The 23,759-nt window shown below is 48.8% G+C and overlaps 1 protein-coding gene across 9 annotated transcripts in view; it reads left to right on the forward strand.

Annotated features, from left to right (window-relative positions):
* Positions 1-3,773: 3,773 nt before the first annotated feature.
* Positions 3,774-23,759, forward strand: part of Bcas1 (brain enriched myelin associated protein 1) — a 99,991-nt gene continuing 80,005 nt past the window's right edge. For 2 of the 9 annotated variants that reach the window (XM_087197674.1, XM_087197678.1), the window contains exons 1-3: positions 3,774-3,928; positions 13,653-13,729; positions 16,147-16,225. In XM_087197674.1, coding sequence (XP_087053800.1) covers positions 13,658-13,729; positions 16,147-16,225 — 151 coding nt within the window. In that variant the 5' untranslated portion in view covers positions 3,774-3,928; positions 13,653-13,657. Of the gene's footprint in view, positions 3,929-12,730; positions 12,890-13,652; positions 13,730-16,146; positions 16,226-23,759 lie in introns of those variants that run through there. The other 7 variants (XM_087197679.1, XM_087197673.1, XM_087197676.1 and 4 more) reach the window with 7 other exon arrangements.

Genomic DNA, 23,759 nt, shown 5'->3' on the forward strand with positions numbered 1-23,759 from the left:
GCAGCAGGACTCTCACACTCTACCCACTCTGTTAACGCTGCCCGCCTGCCCAGGGACCGAGGGCAGTGTGGGCCCAGAAAAGGGTGGCGGATGCGGCCTCTGCAGGTGACAGTGAAGTCCCCGCTGTCTGCAGCACAGAGGTGACTGGGAAACGAACTGAACTTGTGTCCTTGTGCCCTGCTCTCAGCACCATGTTCCCACAATCAGGGCAACTGGGGTGTGAGGCTGTCCCTCCCGACATATTGCTCATGCTAAAAATATGACCCAAAGAATCAGAGATTTCAAACAAATACACAGGGTCAAGAGGTCAACATTTAATGCAGTCTGCATGTAGTGTTTCGACTGTGAGCTTTGTTTCTATTTTTGTTCTCCTTTCATTGCTTACATATATATTATAGTGTTAGGCATGTATGCTAAAAACTTAGTTGTTGAGAATGCCAGGTCTGAAGTCAGATGCTATGTGTTTAAATCTAAATTCTACTTCTTCAACCCTATGGCATCATTATGCTTGCTATGTGCCTGGCACCATGTGAAGCATTTTCTGTGAATTATTTTATTTAATTTTTTTCCCAAATGCAACTTTATGTCTGGGTACCGCCAGTGCAGCCATCTTATATATGATAATGCCAAAGCACAGAGAAGGGAAACAATCTGCCCACAATCACACAGCTAGCTCATCAGCTGCTGAAGCTAGGATTCTTCCTTGGGCTGAGTAACTCTACCCCCTAACCGAGACTGGGTCCTGGGTTTGGCCATGAGAGATCGGTATCCAGCATTAGCCTGCAGGCCAAGACTTGGACCAAGACATTGGTTTTCTCTAAACACATATTTCCTCCTAACCAAGTACATATTTATGTCACAGGATTGCAGCGGGGAGCACGTCACATAAAGCGCAAGAAATTGATCTAAAAAAATGCCACGTGATGAGAGGACACCGAGCAGTGAGCTCAGGGAGCAGAGGTGAAGGTCCCAGCAGAGGGGCTGGGATGTACGCAGGGCTGGCGGGATGGGTCTGGGAAAGGCACTGGGGACTTCTGGGTTCCGGAGGAGCCTTTCCACTTGGCAGCCAGCTCCAGCCAGATTTCCAGGAAGGCGATGTGATTACAGGACTGACAACTTCACAAGTCTGTCAATATTTGCAAAGGGGTGGAGACCAAAAGACAAGATTAATAAGCAAAGCAGCTCAAGGGCCTGCAGAGAGTCGCTCCGCTCCACTGCCTCCACTGCCGCCAGGAGGCGAATGGATTCTCGCTCCAAGAATTCGGTACCCTGAAGACCAGCTGCTACCTCTGCGGGGGGCTGGGTGGTTTGCCGCTCTGCCGCCACCACCTTGAAATTCTTAATACTGTTACTTTTGAACTTGGGCTGTGTGAGTAAATCTGATGGGATGATGGGGCGTGTGTGTGAGATGCACACAACACGGGTGTCCACATGCGTGCTGTCCACCAGCGGACAGAGGCAGTGGCGCTCCGTGCACAGGTGTCCAGCAAGCCTGCAAGCGAGTGGCAGGTGATGTGTAGCTTCCACACCTGCCTCTGTGGCCCTGAGGGCACTGATGGATCACACTTCCCATTTAAGCCAGAAATGGTCTCAGACACATGAAGATGGCAATGTGTTCTACAACCACAAACAATGAAGGAAATGTATCCCTCCCTTCCTACCCTAGCTGCCCCGTAAGGACCAACCACATCCTGACAGTGATGGCTTAGAGAGAAAGGCAAGGAAGGAAACCCAGCGTCTCTTCCTTCCTACCCCTCCTGCTCCTCAGTACCCTGAAGGTGGGGCACGCTGCTAGAGCGTGGAGATGTCTGAGAGTTCACTTAGTCTTGTGCAGCACTTACGCTGCTTTGGTAAGAGCAATACTTCTGCATCCACCAGGTACAAAATATGTGCTGTATTTCAGTGGTTCTGCCCACAGGTGCCCAGCATTTCAAACCAGCATGGCACGACATACAGATAAACAGTACAGTTCATACTAATAGTTTACATCTTTAGTTTTTCTTTACTTAGAATGACTTTGAATAACAAAGCAGGCAGAAAGAATGTGAAGGAAAGGTACTATTGATGCCTTTAACAAGGCTTTTCCCGACTTTTGGAACAAGGGCTCATCGTTTTTATTTTCCAAACTGTGTCTGTCGCCAGCCCATCTTCCACCAGCGGACCCCACCACTGAGCCCTGGATGCTGAATCAGCCAGACCTCTGCCTGAATGACTTTTTTAATTACCTAAGCCACGCATACCCCTAAGCCTCATACTCTTCTATAAGATGGGTACAAAAGAGATTAACCTCGTTCCGACGTAGACCCAAATGAGATGGGTTGACATCAAAATCTTTGCACAGAGAAAAATGCCACCCACACAGAACTTCTCATCCCGGGGAACCTGAGATCCGACGAGTCCAGTCAGCAGCTCTGCGGAGATGACGTCATGGCAGACGAGTGCCACGCTCGCTTCACAGTGAGCCGGGAATGCAGAAGCAGATGTGAGGCAAACACGAAGGCGGTCAGTCACTGGGTCACCATCACACAGCTGGTCCTGCCCGCACCGAACTCAGCCCCTCTGAATGAGCCCAGGACCCAGCCTGAGCTCCGCACCATCGGCGCCAGACCAGCGGCGCCTGCGCAGCTCTGCGGGCCCAGCATGCAGCCATGGCAGCTGCTTGATAATCAGGTTTATCATGCTCCAGCTTTAAACGGACAGCACCGAGCCAGAGTCACATTCCCAGCCCTAATTATGGTGAGCCTGAGCATGAATCTAGCATTCGCTTAAATAGTACTTTTGTTCTTTAATGTTGCTTCCTGCAAGAGGCCTTCTCTTCTCTTCTCTTTCTCTCTCCCAGCTGCTGTGGCTCTGCTTTCATCCTGAGGATTCTGCTCGGGGCTCTACGTCTGTGTTGTGGGACTCTGTGTTGTGACAATGGTCCAGCGAGGGTGGAGACCTGGCTCCCTCACTCGTCCCTCCAATCCCAGGTCTATGTATAGCCAGGGCTCCACGACCGAATAAAGCCACAATAATTACTAGTTTACGTTCCACTTGAGTGTGTTCTCCAGAGCGCTGAGTCGTGTAGCTTCTGTTTCCCTTTGGCACTGGCTGTGGGGAGCTCAAGCCTCCTGCCCTCAGACTCTATGCAGCTTCCAGGGCAAGTCTGTAAATCCATGCGCACATCTGGTTTTGACCCTACTGCCCTTACATGTCTCCACCCTAGCTTTTCTATCTTCTTTTGTCATCTTTCACCTTATTCTCTCCTACTGTATTGCCCATGTCCTTGTCAAACACTTTAATAAAAATCTTTGCTGGAATTAAGTAAACAAAATGGTCTCGGATTTCTGGCTTCGGAGAACAAGAATGGCCCTTCGAAGGTCACATTCTGTCACTGGAGCAATGAGCTGCCCTGAAGTTCCCCCTCTCCCGGGTCCAGAGCCCTCGGGAGTCATGTTTGCAGGGCTTGGTGATGCGGAGGCTGAGATGTTATCTCCAGTCAGGCGCTCAGGTCCTGGTGGAGGTTGTGTTCTGGAATAAATGAGGGTGAAAGGCAAGCAGAACTGCAAAATCCCATGGAACATGCTTTCCCTGCTCTGACTGTGACCCCTGGCTACTGGGGAAGGGAATTACGACCCAGTTCCACCTGGGAAAGCTCGGCAGGTGAGGGCCAGGGGCAGGATGCCCAGGAGAACCCAGGTGCTGAATTTTTATTGGAGAGGCAAGGACAGCCCAAATGCAGGAAGAGAAACTATTTCTACAAGAGCAGGAGGGCCAAGGACTCCACCCAGGCTTGTGTTTGCCCTGGTCTGTGTATTCAGCCAGCAGGCTCAGGACGAGGAAGCAAAGGGCAGGGAGCTGGGCTCAGCAGATAACCTGGTACCGGCCACAGCAGCTGGAGATACGGGACCCTGAGCAGCTGAAGATACTCCCTCCAGGGGCTCAACAGGTAAGCACTTTCAGACCCTAAGCTTGGCTGCAGGGTGTGCTGTTGGTGGCAGGCATTGGAATGCAGAGGCTGGACTCCTCCGAAGGCTGGACTTGCCCGGGGCAAGTCACCTATTCCCTATGTGCCCCGGTATGTGTGAGCCTGTTTTGCCATCTGTGAAAGGGATTCAAAGATCACTTTTCAAGGGGTTTTAGTTTCACCAGGGCTCACTGAGATCATGGGCAGCGTTGGGAATGGAGCCACAGAAATAGCTCCCATGTGCATTGAACCACGGAGTCTTTTCAGGACATGGGGAGAAGTCAGAAGGTGGAGGGAATGGCAGGCAGCTGGGATGACTGTCCCACCAAGAACCCCATACAGCTGAGCAGACTTTGCATCTGCACCTAGGGGAAAGGACCCACTGAGTCCTCTATGAATCTCCCTCTCCATAAAGTATGCCCAAGACTCCCCTGCAAAGCAGGTGCTGGATTCAAATCCAGATTCATGATGCAAGATATGTACATCACCCTCGGAGCCACTCTCCTGCCCTGCAGAGCCATGGTGATTAAAGGGTGGTGCTGGAACCAGACCTCCAGATGCTGGTCTCAGCCATGCCACCGGCTGGCCAGGAGCCCTGGGCAGCGTCCTGCAGCCCCTGGGGCCTCTGTTTGCTCTTCTGTAAAATGGGCACAATAACTGTACCAAACTCAAAGGATGGCGAGAACACTGTAAAGCCCAAGGACATCTAGGCACCTTCAGCTGTCATTTTGCTTCTTGCTGTTTCCAATGTCTCTATTTTACAATTTGGACAAAGTGGTTGAGCTGGCAAGGGGAGAAGAAGGGATGTCAAGATCTTGAGGAAAGGAGGTTGGAACCGGGATCCCATCAGGGTGGCAGAAGGGCAGCACAAACCTGAAGAGACCCCAGGAGGCTCAGTCGTCAGCAGCAATCTTAAGACAAAAAGAAAAAACTAAAAATTAATGTCAAGTAGCCTGTGGTCAACAAAGTCTCAGTGTGTTCAGTAAAAATAAGATCACAGGGCCAGGGATGTAGCTCAGTGGTTCCGCCACCTGCCTCAAAAGCTCAAGGTCCCAAGTTCCATCCCCGGTACCAAAAAAAAAAAAAGGCGTGTGGCAACTGTGCATCTTGATGACTGAGGCCTTTGCCAGACCAGCACCCCGCCCAGCCGGCCCTGCCATGCCTGGGGTGGCTTCAAGCCTTGGCTTTCTCCCTAAATAAAAGACATCACAAAGTTATTTCAACTTGGCGGGGGGGGACCAATGCCCCAACTCACAGGGATTCTTTTTTCTGGAGTTCTGAGCCCCCGGAGTGTTTGCCTTTTAGGAAAGGGGCCTGTGCTTTAGGAAAGTAACGGATCCACCCAGGCCCATCCCTTGGGGCTGGTATGGTGCTGAGAGATGCAGGGAGAGGGACTGGACTGCTTTGGGGGGCTGGCTCCCCGCATGGTGCTCAGCTGTCCTGTGAGTGCTCGGGGCGTTGGCCTTCACGGTATCAGCCAAGCGCTGTGCTGTGCAGCTCCTAAGGGTTGTTTTCGCACGTTCGCTTGCTCCTTTGGTTTGGTCATTGGCTTGGTTGGTTGTGATACTGGGGGTTGAGCCTAGTGCCTCCAAGCTGAGCTATATTCCCGGCCCTTTTTAAGACTGGGTCTTGCTAAGCCTGTGTTGCCCAGGCTGGGCTCAAACTTGTGAACCTCTGCCTCCACCTCCAAGAGCTGGGTTTGCGCCTGAGCTCCGTGAACCTGGGCCCCAGCCCTAGCTCTGCCTCTCCAGAGCCTTCCGACTGTCACTGCTGTTTGTCTGTGCAGTGATGAGATGGGAAGCGAGGGCTTCTCCCGCCCAGGGAAGGCCGGCCAGTTGCTCCCTCGCCGGGCTCTCAAGCAAGGTGAAGGGATTGGGTAGCTCAGCCTCAGTCTCCGCACCTGTGGAATGGGGCAACCACAGACTTCAGAAGAGAAAAGACGAGGAGGATGAAGTGGAGATCTGGCACCTCCCGGAGGCAGGCTCAGGCAGGCTCTCAGCGCTGGAACCCGAGGGCAATGCCTCCTTGCACTCTGGGCCCTGCTGGGCCACTCCCAGCCCTCTCCGGTGCACAGGAAGCCTGGCTGATGCACATTACGTGCTCTCCTTCTAGTCAAGATGTGCGGTGCAATGCACAGAGTAACGTGAGTTCTGTTTTCAAGGATCATCCACCATTTAGGCCCTCACAGTCAAGTGGTCGGATAGCAACACACCCATCACAAGCGTTCCTGAAGAGCCTGGCCAGATTTTGACAATGAACCCTGCCCTAGACTCCAGGTGTCCCCTCCCAGGGCTCAGGGCTGGGGATGGAATGAAGGTTGGATTCAGTCCCCTGTGGACCCCCACATAGGAAGCAGCCCACGCCACTGCCCCGGGCACCCTGATAAGAGCTGCCATGTTCCCAGCGCTGGGCTGGGCCACTCGGGGAAACAGACACAAGATGCTGGCATCGGGCAGAGTGGGTCTGTTCTCCTCATTTATCCGGGTATCAACCTTGCCTCAGGGGTCAGGGACAGAGGGCTGGCTCTGCTGGATGAGCCAGGCTGGCCATGGTGGCATTGCCTCTCCATGGGTGGGGCAGAGGGCCCATGGCTTGCCCGCATTCCATTGCATTGATCGAAGGTGTTTCCTGTTTACTCGATGACTAGTTCTGCTACCCATCCACCCTTCAAGGACCTCCCCTTCCACTCCACAGGCATTCGGCTGCTGGCGAGGAACTTTCAGAAAAGGGCTTTCCCCGGGGCCTGCAGGAATGGTGTCTGGAGTTCCGCCTGCTCTGGGAGGAGGGCCCATTGTTACTCTGTAACCAGAGCAAGGAGGCAGGGGCACCTGCCTGGGAGTCAGAAAGAGAATTTCCAGGGGAGCATCCAGAGTGGGAAATTCATTCAGAGGCCAGAACACAGAGCTGGTGAGATCACAGCATTACCAAGGGAAGTAAATACTATTAGTAATACCTGACACCACCTCTCCTGACTCCTGCCAGGCCCTGTGTTTAATCCTCATGACGACTATCAGTGACCATGCACTCCTCAATTTATACCGAACCATGTTCCTTGATTAATTATAATTTTAATTTCCTGGAGCTGAGGATCTAGCTCAGTGGCAGAGCACTTGCCCAGTAGGTATGAGGCCCTGGGTTTGATCCCCAGGGGGGAAAAAATCATATTTCAAAAACAGATACACAATAAATATTTATTTTATATTCTACCTTTTTTTACATGTAAGTAATAAAATTATAGCAAATTTTGCACAGTAGAAAGGACAGTAGAAAGTCCAAAACCAGTAAGTTAAAAATCTGGACACTGGGCCAGGGATTTATGTCTCTGATTCCGCCTCCTGCCCCACAAACGAAAGGACCTGAGTTTGATCCCCGGTACAAAAAAAAAAAATCTGGACACTAATTCCATTAGTCGGGGCTCCACCCTTCCAAGCTCATTTCACCTTGATTGATTCCTTACTGGCCCTACCTCCAAATATAGTAACATCAGGGGTCCCTGCAAGAGTTTGAAGGCCTGTGGTATCATCTTACGTAGGACCTTAAGCTCCCTGGACACAGGTGAGAACAATAAGAACACTGCTACTGGGTTCTGACCAGGATATGGCAAATTAACATGGGAAAGAAAGCACAGAGCAAGGCCTGGTGTAGTGTGGCCACTAGAGAGATATCAGGTATTACATAGTCAGGTCACCAATTCCTGGGCCTGAAAGGTGGATACAACTCGCTGTGGATTGACAACACTGTTTAAAAATGTAGCCTTTGGGTTGACAACATTGTTTTAAAATGTAGCCTTTTTCTTTGCCAATACAGTGTAACATCCACTTAGGCACCATATACTTAATCTACAGGTGATTTAAAGTACACAGAAGGATGTGTGTAGAATCTATGCTAATACCGTGCCATTTTATATGAGGGCCCTGAGCATCCTCCGATGCTTGTATTCACAGGAGTCCTGGAACCTCCTTCGTGCGCCCTACCACATGCCAAGGGACAACTGCACTGAAGCACAGCACATCTTAATTGCACTTGTAATAACTGCTGATCTCTGCTCCCCAGCTGCTGCAACCGTGCCAGTGGGCTGAGCCCTCCTCAGTCCTCCCTGGAGCCTGATGATGGGGATGCACTGTGATCACAATTGCCTTCACAGACAAGGAGACAAGCCGGGCTTCTGTGCAGGCCACAGGCCGGAGCCCAGGCAGGTCTCTCGTGTCCCTGCTCTGCACTGCTTTGCTGACCAACTCGTCAGAAACGCAGAGCCCAAGGGGACATTGGGCCTTATCTATAAGGAGAAAAATTAATCCTGTCCCTTGAGCAGTCTCTCAAACTCAACACTGGGGACAAGTCACTCTTTGTCATTTGGACAGCCCAAGGGGGCTGTAGTGGGCCTTGTGGGATGTTCAGCAACATCCCCAGCTTCTACTGTGGATGCCAATAGTGTCCCCCACCCCTAAGGTGTGACAATCAGAAACATCACCAACCAGCTGAGCATTCCAAATGTCACCCAGGGCCTGAATCACCCTGGGTTCAAGAAAATTGCCCCAAAGTTCCAGAAGGAGACTAAGAGCAGCCCATTTGCAAACAGAACAAGTTTAGTGTAACAATGTAACTCATCAGGGACTAGGATAAGATCAAAACGAAATATCTGCTCCTGGAAACTTGATGCCAAAAGAAACCATTCCAGATTGTAAATACATATACTGAATAATTTTATATGGTGTCAAACACACACACAGACACACACACACACACACACACACGTGTCTCTAACACTTACCTGACAAGCAGCTCAGTACCAGGCACGGGCCTGACTCGTTCAATCCCTCCCCACCAGAGCACGACGTTATGAGGACAGCAGTTCAGTAACAAAAGCTGTCTGCTCTGAAATTTCCCATCAGAAATCAAGAAACTAAAATCGCCTCACCTGGATAGTTCTTGGGAGGACCAAGGGAAGAAAATTCCTGCAAATTGGAATTGCAGGGCATAGAAAATATCCAGGCATGCTTATAACTGTCGCCATTATGAACACTGCCATTGCATATATTTCCCACCGGAAAGGTGGGATCAGAGGGGCTGAGCACCCTGCGCAAAGCCCAGGACATGCGGACTTTGCAGAGGCCTGTCTAACTCAGGGTTTGGGGGCTGCCCAGGGAAGCAGGGGGATTGCAGCATCCTGGCCACCTCGTCTCTCCCTCTGGGGCTGCGCCCGTCACTTTTGAGACCCAGGAAGGGGCAGGGCTCTAGAAAACCCAGTGCCCTGTGCACCCCCACTCAGAGAAGGGAAGCCAGAGGCCCAGGACCTTTCTGTTGATTCGTAAGCTGTGAAAAACAGTGGCCAGCAAAGCAACAGTTAGAAGGGGAGCTCCTGAACTCAGCGTGGCAGGAGCCAGCACCTGAGGTCCCAACACCCCTCATGCAGCGGATTCGAATGCACAGCCCAGTATGAGGGGCAGCCCCGGACCACAGGCAGGAGATGGAGACACAGGCGGAGAGCCCCCTCTGCACACCCCGATCGCCTTGGCCACACTCCCAAAGTGCTGGGGCCTCAGATGAGAGTCTGACTTCAACAACATCACCCCCTGCTCAAAGGGTGGCCCAATGTCCAATAACCAAAAAAAAGAACCATCCATACCCTTGGTTTATTAAAACAAAAAAGGCGTTTTAACATCACACTCAAACTTTTTTTTTCAAAATGAAAGCTAGCTCCTTCGGTTGAATAAGTCTATCTTGAAAAACTCCCAATCTTATTTATGTTTCCCATTTCGGGGGCACTGATGAAAACTTCATCACAGACAGAAATCACTGTCTGACCTGCCTCGTGCCTCAGTTTCCCCATCTTTCCATGAGCATAAGAAGAGCCCCTGCCTCAGGGTCCGAAAGTGGCTTCTCCAGCACCAACCACTCTGGTGTGCCTGGAACTCGGCGGTTTTAACATCACGTGAAGGTCCCGGACCCCAGAGCACCCCCTCCTTGGAGCAACCTGGAAGATGGTCCCCATCCCAGGAGGCGGCTGGTCACCAGGACGGCTGGACATTTGGTGCAAATACAAATCCCAGAGAGGCTTGTGGGAATCAGATAAGAATGCCAGATTGCTCAGTGGGTTCTCCCCACCAAACAACTTTGGAGGAAACGGACCGCAAACAGCAGCGGTGCTGCACGGTAATCCTATTGCTGGCCAGCACTTTTGTGGAGCTTACGTGTGCCAGGCCCTATTCGGGCCCTGCGTACATGAACTCCTCTCATAGGTGGACTCACCACTGGCTAGTGGCGACCTCTCCACATCTTCAGGTAAGGGCATCTCACTGTTCGGTTAGGTACAGCACTGCCTGGGCGCTGAAAGGCTCCCTGTCCTCTGGCCAGCTGTTAGCACAAGGTTTCTGTTTGCCAACCATCCGCGGCTCCCCTTAATCTTCCCCGTGTTGTACTTACATTCGCCGATAGGTGGCAGTAGCCTTTCGCTTTTGTACCATATAAACCTGCTCTTTAAAACAACTTGTTGAAATGTATCCACATTGAGGCGATACCCAAGTGAAATAAATAGGACACACATGTGTGAACACCGAATAGTTTCTCTAGTGTGAGAAACTGGAAGTGTAAATAAGGACTAAAAGGTATACTAGATAATGTGAAATAGGAAGAAAAGGAGCAAAGGGGAAGGGGAAGTGGGAGGGGTAGGGGAAAGGAAAGAAGGGAATGGAATTAATACGAGAAAAAGAAAAAATGGAAACAAAATCTTTGTAAATGGGGAGGGATGGAGGGGTTGAAGGGAGGGCAGGGGAAGGGGGAAAAAAATAAGAACCAAGATGGATTCTGTAAAGGTGCAAACTTCCAATGATGAATGTCCTTATATTGTACACCTAAAATGTGCCAACAAAATTAATTTTAAAATAAAACAATTTGATGGACCAGCAGAGACAGTGTCACAAATACTTTATAACTGGCAGTGTTATATGATTCTAGGTCATTGCTACAAAGAATATGGGACTGCATTTTCCTTCTTTCAATCCTTTTGGCCCTGAGTTTGTTGAGAGGCTACTTAAAATGTGCAGTGATCAGGATCCTGTAGCCCCAAACTGGTGGGATAGAAAAGTTTATCTCCTTCATCACGGGGAGCACATCTCCCAGTTCCAAGATATTCATAACCTCGTGCATTTATCGAAAGCATCTCTCAAATAGAATTCAATTAAAATTGAGTAATGACCACTGATAGTTGTTTAACCTGTTAGCTAAATTTAGATGGAAACATCATGCATGTATATGTGTAAATACATTGTTTCATGTGCACACACACGTTTATGTGTGACCTTGGCCAAGACATCTGACCTGTGTGACTCAGTTTCTTGTTTTGAGAATTTGGAATAACACCACTGCCTTGCTGATTTATTACAAGAAGTAAATTAATTGTACCACAAGTGAAGCTCTTATAACATTGTCTCAACACACAGTAAGCACTTAGCAAATGTTACTATTATTATTTTACAACCATACTTCTTAAAATTGTTGTCATTATTTTTATGCATAGAAGGTTCAAATCCTAGTTGGTCTTTTTTTTTTTTTTGATACTGGGGATCGAACTCAGGACCTTGCACTTGCAAGGTAGGTGGTAGAACCACTGAGCTAAATCCCCGGGCCCCTAGTTAGTCTTACTAGCAGCAGCACTTAATCTGTCAAGTGGCTCAATCCCCTTACTTGCAAAATGGGTACATATTACCCAGGGTTATCCTGGGCAGGGTCAGTCAACTTCCTGTAATGACTCAGAGAGAAAATATCGCAAGTTTGCCAGCCACGCATTCTGCAAATACATTGTCACAGAGGCTGGACTCTGCCTTGATAGCAAGAAAGCATCCCACAGATAATACATAAGTAAATGGCCATTGGAGGCAGGTACGGTGGCACATGCCTGTGATCCCAGCTACTCCAGAGGCTGAGGCAGGAAGATTGCAAGTTCAAGGCCAGCCTGGGTAGCTTTACAAGATACTGTCTCAAAATTTAAAAAATAGTAATATGTAAATTTTAAATGTTGGATATATAGCTCAGGGCTCCCTGGGTTCAATCCTACAATCCTATCCTACAATCTATCCACATGATAGATAGATAATAGATTAGATAGATAGATAGATAGATAGATAGATAGATAGATAGATAGAAGGGAGGCATGGCTGTTTTCCAATACAACTTTATGAATGTTGAAATTTGACTTTCATATAACTTTCATGTATCACACTTTAAGATTTTTTCTTCTGATTTCTTTGGACCATTTATAAACGTAAAGCCCATCCTTAGCTCACTAGTGATCCTGGAACCAGGAGCGAGCTGAATTTGGCCATTGCTACTGACCTTGGTCTTGAAGACTCAATAGTATATTCGTAATGCCCCAGGGAAAAGATGGAAAGCAATAACCTACTGTAATTATGCATATCATGGATTTTATCCTGCAAAATAACAAGAATCCCATTGGTTTTAGCAATGCTCAGCTTTATTATAGGGTATGGTTAGAAAATACGTAAAATTCCCAGAAATGGTTATGTACCTAATTCCCCTAGAGAGCAGGTGATGGGATCCACGGCCCTTTCTTGGCCTAATTTCCAGTTATTCAGTGCCTACTACAGGGGAATAAAAATTCGTACCAAGGGCAGGAAGCTCGCAGACACATTGTTCAGCCCTGGTTTTTGTTCTAAAGCCCGCGGAAGCAGAGTGCGGGCGGGTCGAGGGGCGGAGGCCTTTATCGGCATAGACTGGGCATGTGCAGAGGAGCTTTGGGCTCCAAGATGGCGGCCTGTGGAGTGGGCTGGGGGCCCAGCTTCAGGGAACAGACCGAGCAGGCCCAGTCCTCAGTGGGCCACGTTGCCGATGTGCGTCCCTGGGTGACCTCTGAGGGCTCAGCTCTGATGCTGAAGCACCCCAGGGAGAGGCACACAGCGCTGTGTCTCCAAATGGCAACCCGCGGAGGTCAGTGAACCCCGGAGCTCGGCTGTGAAGGGCAGAGAGAGGATTCGCGCCCAGCAGTCTGGCTCTAGATGCTGTCGTTGTAACCACTGCACCTTGAACTCTTGGCAGCAGCCTATTTATGGATTTATTTTCCACTTGTTCATTGTCTCTCCACCTGCTCACTTTCAGCTCTGTGAAGTCAGTGGACCTATTCTGCTTAATTCATAGCAGATAACCTTTGTGCCTGGCGCAGCCTTAGCTGCAGTTATGATAGATGTGTATTTGTTGAAGCAATGATTGAATACAAATGTATCCAAATAAATATATAATTACAAGTAGTGCTCAGTGCTATGAATAAATGCCAGTACTATGAGGAGTTTGAGGAGCAATTAATGCAGTTTGAGGATCAGAGGAAGCTAAAAAGTATAAGTATTATTTCAATTACTTCCATGCTTAGGTCCTTGATGTGATAGCTCTGAATCCAGCTAAAAGGGAAGAAAATGTTATTATCCTTCATATACCTCTCATGAGAATCAACGTTCCCACCCCAGCACTGAAATGCAATTGAAATTCAAGTCTGCATTGGACTTTAATTCTGTTGCATATAAGAATTCAAACTCTCTTCTCCTTCCCCAAAACACCTGTCACCTGGGCCTGTGACAGTAACATCCATGAGAAACTTGCCAGGTCTCTGCACCTGAGCGTCATGTGTGGGTGTAAGACTTCAGCTTAGTTTTGATTTTGATTTCTTTCTGTCTCCCTCACTCTTTTTTCTTGGTTGCAGGAACAATGGGTAACCAGATGAGTGTTCCACAAAGAGTCCAAGATGAAGAGCATGACTGGGAAGCAGGCACTTACAAGGTAGCACAGTGGCCGACCCCGGGACATTGCTACTCGCAGGGGGACCAAAACAAGTGGCCACCCTGTCACTGGGTTGGGCTTGAGGGCTGGGGGCTGTTCTCAGTGTTGTTCCACGGTGGTTGGATCTCTGGTGTCCACCACAGCATGAGTTAAAAATGCAGGTTCTGAGGTGCCACGTAAGAGCCAAGCAGGAATTGCAGAGCTGGGATTCCTAGGGAGCCTGTGTCTCTAAGAACCTCCACGGGCAGTGCCTAGGAAGATGGTCTGCTTGGCTGTGGCTGGAGATATTTTTGATAGTCACAACTCAGGGAGGTGGTTGTGCCATCTAGGACAAAGAGGCCAGGGCTGCTGTGGCACCACTGCAATGCACAGGACTGTGCCCAAGAATGAGCTAGCCCCGAATGTCCATTGCTGAGGATGAGAAGCGCAGGGTTAACTCGGTAGCTCAAGATCTCAGCTGCACATTAGAAACCCCTAGGAAACTTTCAAAGCTTCAAATGCCTGAGTCGCCCTCTAGACCGACCAAACCGAGACTGTGTCGGACAGAGGCAGGCTGAGTTCCCAAAGCGTCTCTGCGAGGGCAGGCAGTCAAGGTCAAGAACAGTACTTAGGGAGCCCCTTAGCAGTCTGCTCAGAGAACTGAGGCCCCAAAACCCAAACATTTCTTTTTGGATCTTCTACATCTAGAAAGCAGAAAGCCTGAATTTCTACCATCAGGGCTTTCTATATCAATTCAGCTTACAACTTGGAGCATTGCTAACTACGGAAATCCCTGTAGGAAAGGTAGCTATGAAGTGGTATTGATCATACAAGCAGAGGGAATTTCTGTGCAGAAGAGAAGGCTGCATCTGAAGGAATGGCTTAGAAATGGAAATGCTGGCAGTATGGGCCTCAAGCTGCATGTTCGCGTTACCTGGGATGCTCTGGAAACCCGGATGCTGGGCCCCAGCTGAGACCAATTGCAGTTGCAATCTCTGGCTGTGGGGTGGGCACGAGTCCTCTCAAGCCCCCTGAATGATTGCAAGCCCAGATAAGTCAGTTATATTGGGCTTCTGGGAGCCAGGCAACAAGAAAATGAGTGGCCCAGGGAGAGGCGACTGTGGACCAAGGCCCTTCCGAAGCTGCTGGCGGCAACCAACATACACCACCAAGATGGCTCGCAACCCCGGATTCCTGCGTTGCTCTAGGAGCTGGAAAACAGCGCTAACCCAATCTCCTGGTTGTTAAACATTGACAGGTGACCCTAAAACCCTTCAGGCAGTCTGTGGACCCCATACCTCAGATTACACAGGCGCTGACCTGAGAATACCAGTCATCATGGTTGGGCCACGATAGGATGTTTACATTTTCCTATTTCTTGGGAGGGTTAATCATAAATCCAAGAACATGAAGTTATTTTAAACAATTACAACCATTACAGAAGTGTAAGCAAAGGGAAATTCTACTGTATCCACCCGGGAGGTTATTACGTTTAGGACATGGAATTCAGTTTTTTAGTTTTTCCTCCCTTCATATTTATTAACATATATTCTTACTGCTAAAAGTGATAGCAAAGTAGAGCATTATATGCAAAATACTTAATGTATAATTAATATTCAACTAATGCTCTTTGGGTTTTTTTGCAATACCAGAGATTGAGCCTGGGTATAGTCTACACTGAGCCACATCTCCAGCCCTTTTACTTATTTGTTACTCTTTACTTTGAGACAGGATCTTGTTACTCTGGGCTTGAACATGTGATCCTCCTGCCTCAGCCTCACAAAGTGGGTGCATTAAAGCATGCACCACCATGCCCAGTGTAATATATTCTTTTGCAAATATTTTTATTTCCATATAAGCACCTATGTATGTGTATATGTGTCTTACATGGTCTTTTTAAATATCTATAATAAATAGCAGAAAAGGGAAAAATCAAGGTGGGGCCCTAAAATTAGAAAGAAATTGCAACAATGCAGATGGAGGGAGGAAGTACGGAACAGAAACACACACACACACACACAGTCTGAACTTCCTGTATTTGACAAGTTTGCTGAATAAGCTCCTGGCTAAGGGCTGTGTCTGTATAAGACAGCTGCGTACACTGCACATGTCCTAAGTCTGCGCTCATACATGGAAAGAGCAAGGTTTGGGAATTGGCCTGTTAGGTTCTTGCTCCACCTCCGTTACACAAATAGCGATTTTGTCCTCGGGGTCCCATCTCTACTGTGGGATGTACTGAAATGAGGCGTGTGTGCTCTTCTGCCACTGGGCTTCGGCCCTGCTGGGGGTTCACTCCTTACTCTGGGGTACCATGCAGCGCTTAGCAGTTGCCAGACACACAGCCTTTAAATGAAGTTTGTTGTGAGGTTCCCCGGCAGCTTCTCCCTTGGGTTCTTCCATTTCCTCTGAAAACCTGACCAACACCTGTTGTATTGCAGATAGCGTCAGACAGCCAGTGTGGCCAGAACGGGACACCAGTGATCATATCAGCACACACCATCCAGCACTACGATGAAGGTCAGTGCAGCGCTGGGTGACAGCACCCTGGGGTGCGAGCCCTTTGATTCCATTTATGCCAAACAAAACGGAGCGAGAAGCCACGGGCTCCCTTTGGGCACTTGCTTGCCTGTGTCTCCTGGGGCCACCGTAACCAGAGCGTCAGGAATTGCAGCACCTTTAGAACCTAAAAGTGTCTCACAGTGCTGAAGGCCGGAGGTGCAGAGCCCAGCAGTGGGCAGGGTTGGACCTGTCCCCTGGCCGCTCTCCTGGCTGTGCGTCTTCGCTCTGTGTGTGCTGTCTCAGGGCCCAGATCCCCCTTCTGACAAGGAGACAGTCATCTTGGGTTAGGGCTGGGCTTCTTGACCTCATCCGAACTTGATTATCTGCAGCGTGTCCAGCTGCATGCAAGGAATACAAACGCCGAGTACTGCAAACACGTGTTCATTAAGTAAATCAATCAAGGGCTGGGGATTTAGCTCAGTGGTGCTGCCCGCCGCCTGCCTGGCAAGCACAAGGTCTCGAGTTCAATCCTGGTACTAAAACAATAAATAAATAAATCATTTTTAAAACATCCTATTTCCCAAGAACTCACACTTGCAGGAATTAGGACTTCAACAGCTTAGCAGGATACAATACAACCCGTCCTTGCAAGGCGTGGTGGTGCACGCCTGGAGTCCCAGCACTCAGGAGGCTGAGGTGAAGGATGACCACGGATTCAAGGACGGGCCTGGGCTACATAGTGAGACCCTGCCCCAAATGATAATATTATTAATAATAATAATAATAATATACAGTCATCCCTGTATTGGTCGCTTCTGAGTATGTATGACAGCTGTGAGAGACCAAGGATTTGCAACAGATATGATAAAAGCAATAGAGTGAAAACACTAATAAGATAGCTTTGGAGTCAGACAGACCTGGGTTAGAGTCCCTGCTTCACAGCTTCTTGGCTGTATGACCCGTGGTGACAGGTGTCACTCATGTTACATGACCCTGTTGCATTTCAGGGACACACCATCCTGGGGTGCAGCTCATTGCCCCTGCAGCTGAGTGCAAGGCACCCCGTGCATTCTGTCTCTGTGCAGACTTTGGCGAATTGCGAAGGAGAAACAGAATCTCTGATGGTCCAGAGATTTGGAGGCACAGAAAATGCAACCTGGCCACCCACCTGCAGGCCAGACCCAGTCAGCTACCCTGGGGAGAGCAGGTGGCACCTTTGACTAAGACATTCGTCAGGCCGGTGCCACTGCTGCTGCAGACATTTGCCAGCCACCTTCCAGCCAAGAGGCAGGACAAGGCCCAGAATGGCTTATCTTCTTCACCTAGGAGCTGCCAGGAGGAGAAAGCCCAAGTCCCCCATTCAGGGGAGCAGACACCCTAAAGGCTTCTCACTGCCTCAGGACAGTTGTTTTCTGGTTTGTTTTTTGCAAAAATCCTGCACCTTCTCCCTCAGGAGATAGACCGCAAAGGATTCGCATAAAGCTACGCTCTGTCAAAGCACAGATAACACTGCTGCTGTTGAATTAGCATTCTGTTCTTCAGCAACACAAGTGTGGTTTAAGAAGGTGCAGGTACAAGGGGAGAGAGCCGGAGCTACTGCCCCACTGGGGCAGCTCTGTATTGTGCTGCAGGGGCCGCGGAGCCTCCCAGGGCCCACAAGGCAGTGCAGTCAGAGCTCGGAGGATCCTGCCTGTGGGTGTCTGCACGTGGCCTGTGTCTGCACTCCACTCGTGAAAAAGATGTTTTTCTTGTCTCTCTCCAGAGCCAATTTTTGCTTCCTTGTCTCAAAAGCATCCCCAAGAGTTCAAGTACTGGAGCATGCATTTATTTATGAACCTGTAGGGCATAAGAGTGTAGCACCCAGAGCAATATCTTTCCTCCCTCCTGTGCCGATGAACTAATCCCCAGGATGCACCCCAGGCAAGAGTAGATGGGATTAAGGGGCCTGAGATGTGGAGACGATCCTGGATTGTCCATGTGGCCACAGCATCTTTAGAAGCACTGCGACAGGAGGGACGGAGTAGGAAAAGAAGATATGAAAGGAGCAGGTGTCACCGAGGGAGAGACTGGAAGATGCTCCGCTCCAGCCTTGAAGGTGGAGGAGGGGGCCGCAAGCCAAGGGTCACAGGCAGCTGCAGGTTGCTGGAAAAGGCAAGGAAGCTGGTTCTCCCGGAGCTTCTAGAAGGTGGCCCGTTTTGACACAGGACCTTCGGAACTGTAAGATAATATATTGGTGTTGTGGGCGGGCACATGGTTACAGCAGTTGTTACACTTGTTACAACGGTGACCGGGTCTGGGGTCTAAGGCACCCCGGCCTGTGTCCTGGCTTTGCTGCCCTCTAGCTGTGTAAACCTGGCGAGGGATTTGTGTTTCCTGGCATTCATGGTGAAAGGAGGATTTCTTTGCCCTCAGGAGGGAGCGCTAGGGAAGCAGCTAGGGAAACTGCTGACAGGAAGGAGACCAACGGACCGGGATGCTGAGGGGGACGTTCTTTGTCGCAGTCCTGGCTGGGCCTGGTGGGGCCTGACCGGACTTTACCGCAGTGCATTTATGCCTAAAACACCACAGATCCCTGGGGAAATGACAACGCCTCATTCTTCTCCTTCTTTGCTTCTTTTCTAGCAAATTTATCATGTGAGTCCCCTCTTTTAAAAAAAACTGCTTGATCCTCACTGCTTAATGGATGGCAGAGACCAACGCCTGATTTATCCCCCAGAAGTCATCATTTTTCAAAAACAGAAGAATGTCTCTGTTGCACCTGATAAGAAGTTTCTAAAATTAACCTCTTCCTTTTTGTTCCTCAAAAGAAACATTGCCTAATTTTACCTTCTTAAATATATATATATATATATGTTTTATTAAATTGAAAAGTGCTCCTTGAGCAACGTGCTTCTGCTGACACTGTAATGAATGAGAGTAGACGCATTTGCTGTTGACCCCTGGGTGAAGTGTCATGGGAGACCAGTGCCAGAAATCACAGCTTCCATCTGAGTGTGGCGTTGCACACCTGTGATCCCAGCTCTGTGGGAGCTGAAGCAGGAGGGTCATGAGTTCAAGTCCAGCCTGGACAACTTGGCGAGATCCTGTCTCAAAAGGAAGTAAAAGTAATAATAAAGGTCTGGGGATGTGGCTCATGTGAAGGCCCTGAGCTGAATCTCCAGTGTGGGAGTGGGCGGTGAGGGGCGGATACGGGGAAGCAGGCCGTGGCCTGGACAGGATTAAAATCCGTGCTCCTTTGGCACCCAGTTATCCCTCCGGTGGTTGCTCTTCTGTTGTTTTTCAGACAGGGTCTCCCTAAGTGGCCCAGGCTGGCCTCAAACTCATGACCCTCCCGCCTCGGTCTCCTGAGTAGCAGGATTACAGTCACAGGCACAGTGTCCCGCCCTGGTGGGGGTTTGATGCTGTTTCCACAGCTCCAGAACAGACCCAAGTCCTGGATCGGAAAGTGGTCACCATCCTGGTTGTGGGACCCAGGGCCAGGCACAGGCGCACAGCGCAATGACGCGCTCAGCCCCGGAGGACCCTGAGCCGCCTGAGCATGAGGACCCTGAGGCCGGCTTGGGGCCCTGGAGCCCGGAGGCTGCAGGGGTGAGGAGCACCCCTGTGTCCGTGCATCTCGCGCCAGGCGGGCTGCGGGCCAAGAGAGCACAGCCTTCCAGTGCGGCCCGACCTCGGGGCTTTCATCTTAAATTTCGCCGTCAAAACAAATCCTCATGTGGTGCTTGCTGCCCAAGCTCAATGCTACTGCGCCAGCCCAGCAACCCCAGTGCACCACTTCTGACCTCGTACCCTTCCCCTACTGCACACCCTCAGCGAGGCTAGCTTTTTATAAACCTCACCAACCTCGCCAGCATCAGGCCGTCCTAGCCGGAAGCAGTTGAGCCCTGCAGTGCCACACTGGGCTGCAGGCTGCTCAGGGCACCCCGTGGGGTTGATTCACCAGTCTTCCTACAAGTGACCTCTGAGGAGTGGGGTCTCTTCAGGTGACTTAGAAAGTTCAGCAGGCAGGGTAGTGCACACCTGTAATCCCAGCACTCAAGAGGCTGAGGCAGGAAGATTGCCACAACTTCCAGGCCAGCTTGGACTACATAGTGAATTCAAGGCCAGCCTGAAATACATAGCGAGAGTCTGACACCATCAATCAACAAGAAAAAATAAATTAAAAGTTCAAATTTCTGAACTTGCCAAGCATAGCGTCAGACTCTGGAATATGGAGCTGGCCCCCAGGACACCTTCAGTCGGAGCTGCGTGTTCCTTTGTCACAACTGCAGATGCTGGGGGCATGGCCTGGCCAAACTGGAAGTGCATCTTAGGTTCCTTCCCTTTGCTGTTTAAAATTTCTTTGTTTTTATTTTTCATTAGTACCCGTTTGCAGTACATAATGGTTACATTCCTTGTGGGGAGTTGGCACGTGTGCATAGCACACCTCAACCCTTTTCTCATCCCCTTCTTTCCCCACCCCCTCCCTCCATCATGTGATCTCCTTCCCTTTTGAGAAATATCTATCTCTCTACTTCCTATTGTCTATCTTTTATGTCAGCCTCTATATTTTGGGTGTCTCATCTAAGACAAACCACGTGATGTTTAAACTTGTGTGTCTGATTTATTTCACTCAACATTATGATCTCAAGATGCATCCATTTTCCGACAAATGATTCATTTATCTTTCTTTATGGCAGAGTAGTGCTCCATTGTTTGTAAAGACCACATTTTTTTGGACATCCCTCTGGTGATGGACACAGAGCCTACTTCCAAGATTTAGCTATTGTGGCTGGTGCTGCTATAAACACGGGTGTGTATAGGTCACAGCAAAATGATGTCTTTAACTTTGCTTTGAATCCCACCTCTCTTGTCTAGAACTTTCCTTTCTTTTACTTTTCCTTTCATTATTTTGTAATTTTAATGGCATGAGTTGGGGATTTGGGGCGTAGCACGCAGACCGAGCAGACATTCTGAATAATACACAATAAGAAAGGGGAGGCCCAGGGATTTAGCTCAGTGGTGCCATGCCTGCCTTGCAAGGGCAAAGTCCTGAGTTCAGTCCCCCATACCGCAAAAAAAAGGGGGTGATTGGGGGAGCAAGGTACGGAATCCCCACTCTGACAGCACCCCAGCCCCCAACCTCAGTCTTCTGAGGTGTCTGTCTTCCTCCTCTGAACATAATGTTCTGAAGTTTCATCCATGTTGTAGGAGGTTTTAGCACTTCATTGCTTTAACCATAATACTACTCCATTGTACGTATGCCACTTTTTGTTTCATCATTCTTCAGTGGGTGGACATCTGAGGAGGTTTCTACTTGTAGGCTATAATGAGTGAGTCTGCTCTGGCCTTTGTATATGAGTTTTTGTGTAAAGATAGATTTTCATGCTCTGGACAAGGGATGGAATTGCGGGGTCATTTGGCGACTTTATATTTAACTTTTTGAGGACCTGCTCCACTGCTTTCCAAAGCAACTGTACCATTTTACATTACCGTCGGCACTATATGAAGGCTCCCATCTCTGCACATCCCCACCAGCACTGACTATGCCTAGCTTTGGTTGTGGCCGTCCTACCAGGTGCGAAGTGCTGTCATGCTGTAGTTCAGAGTCGGTTTCCTTAATGATCCCTGGTGCTAAGCATCTTGACTTTGTATGCCTGTTCTTCAGAGGCTGATGTTATCCTGTATCCTTCTCCCCAAATGCCGTGCCTCAGAGCCCCAAACTAATAATAGTCACTTTTGGCAGCTTTCTGTGTGTCCTCCATCATCTATTTCTTAACAGCGGGGCGGGGCATGGATATAATGAGGTACCCCTTCCCTGACAAGCTGCTTACTGCTGAGGAGGTGTTTAGCATTGTATTTCTGTTCAGTGTTCTTGAGAGTGAGGAGAAAGATTTTCTATCACATTGCTGCTAGAAATGTAAATTTCTAGACCCTTTTTTGGAAAGTAATCTGGATGGCAGTGTCTATTTTTTAAAAATCAAATGAAAATTGATTTGGGCATAGTAATTCTACATCTGTGCCTCTACCCTATAGGAAAAAAACAAAAACAAAAATCACTGGGTTAGGATTTTTGAATGTGGAAATTTATTCTGGCATTGTTTGTCATGGAAATGCAAGAAACAATATAGAAGCCACTAGAACATTCATGGAATGGCTTAAGTATCTTTTGGTGTGTCTGTACCAAGAAATATTATGCAGCCCTTAAAGAGAAGACATCTTGGGCTATATTAGCTTTCAGAGACAACTATCATGTGTAATCAAAAATATTTCCAATATGATTCAATTTTTATAAAAGGAAGGACAAATTCAGCCACCATATATGAATATCTGGAATACTTACATTTGTTTGTATGCACACACACAGTTGATAAGCCAGGTTGCAGATGTTAGTTATCTTGCACTAAAGGTGGAAAGTAGAGACGGGAGGAAAAGCACTAAGAGAGAGTCTTTTGAGCAGCAAGCGCACATTAAACGTGTATTATTATCCACTTCAGAAAAGAAAAACAGAAGATCAGACATTGACGTGCCTTGGAGGGACAGTGTCTGCTCATGCTGGAGCAGATGCTGGTTTTGCGTTTGAGTTAACTCTGTACATTCCACACTTTCCTAGGCAGGTGAATGATAGGAAGAACGGAGTGAAGATGAAAATGCAAATATGTGTTGCTGTCCCTCTTACAACCTCGCTTCACAGTGACTGAGAACCACTGTGGCCTTTAGAGACCCCTAATGGACAGCATGGCTCACCTGCTGCCTTTCATTCACATCCCACTGGGGGCCAGTACTTTTGTCACTAAACACCCAGAGATGTAGTATCATGCTGATAGTCAAGATTTCTCCCCCACCCCATGCCCACAAAACCTATTCGTTTCTTTTTATTTGTGCGAGATTTCTTGGCAAAGACATCCTGGCTTTGTAATGTTGGGATGAAAAGCGTGAAATGTGATCACTCAGTGAAATTTTCAAATCTAACACTTTCCTCCAAGCCATAAGCATCTGGCCCATGAATCCTGACTTCAGGACCTTTGAGGCAGCCAGCGCATTTGCACAACACAGAAAGCCACAGTCGATTGAAGTGTCATTTGATTCTAGCAACACAACCGCAGTAGCGCCATTTTTGAAAAACTTTTGAAGTTCTTCATTGGTTTTCCCAAGGGCCTCTCATAATCCTTTCATATTCAAATAGACTCCTCTTTTGAGGAACTCATCCATCTTCCCTTCGTCTTCCAGTACCGCTTTAACTGTGCCAGATCCTTGTCCCTCGATGACTGTGTCTGATCCAAGCAGCTCTCTGGCGCTAATTCACCTTTTGGGAGATGTGCAATTCCCCTGTGCAATCTGCATTGCTTGTGTGCCCCCTTTATCCTTCCACCCGATAGACCAGGGTATTGATGCCTGAACAGTGGTGCATAAAAAGGGCTCTTTAGGCAGGGAATGCTTTTCTGAAGTGGACACTGCATTGCTGGATAGAATTATGATGAGAAGTTTCTGCTTCCCTCTTCCACCTTCCGAACTAGGAGCATTTGAATAATAACTCCTCGGAACAAAAGAACCCTGTCTCCAGCAGCACCCA

The sequence above is a fragment of the Heterocephalus glaber genome, unplaced genomic scaffold (assembly GCF_053883595.1).
Source record: "Heterocephalus glaber isolate CG9 unplaced genomic scaffold, H.glaber_assembly_v1.0 deba00001673, whole genome shotgun sequence".
In the NCBI taxonomy this organism is placed as follows: domain Eukaryota; kingdom Metazoa; phylum Chordata; class Mammalia; order Rodentia; family Bathyergidae; genus Heterocephalus; species Heterocephalus glaber.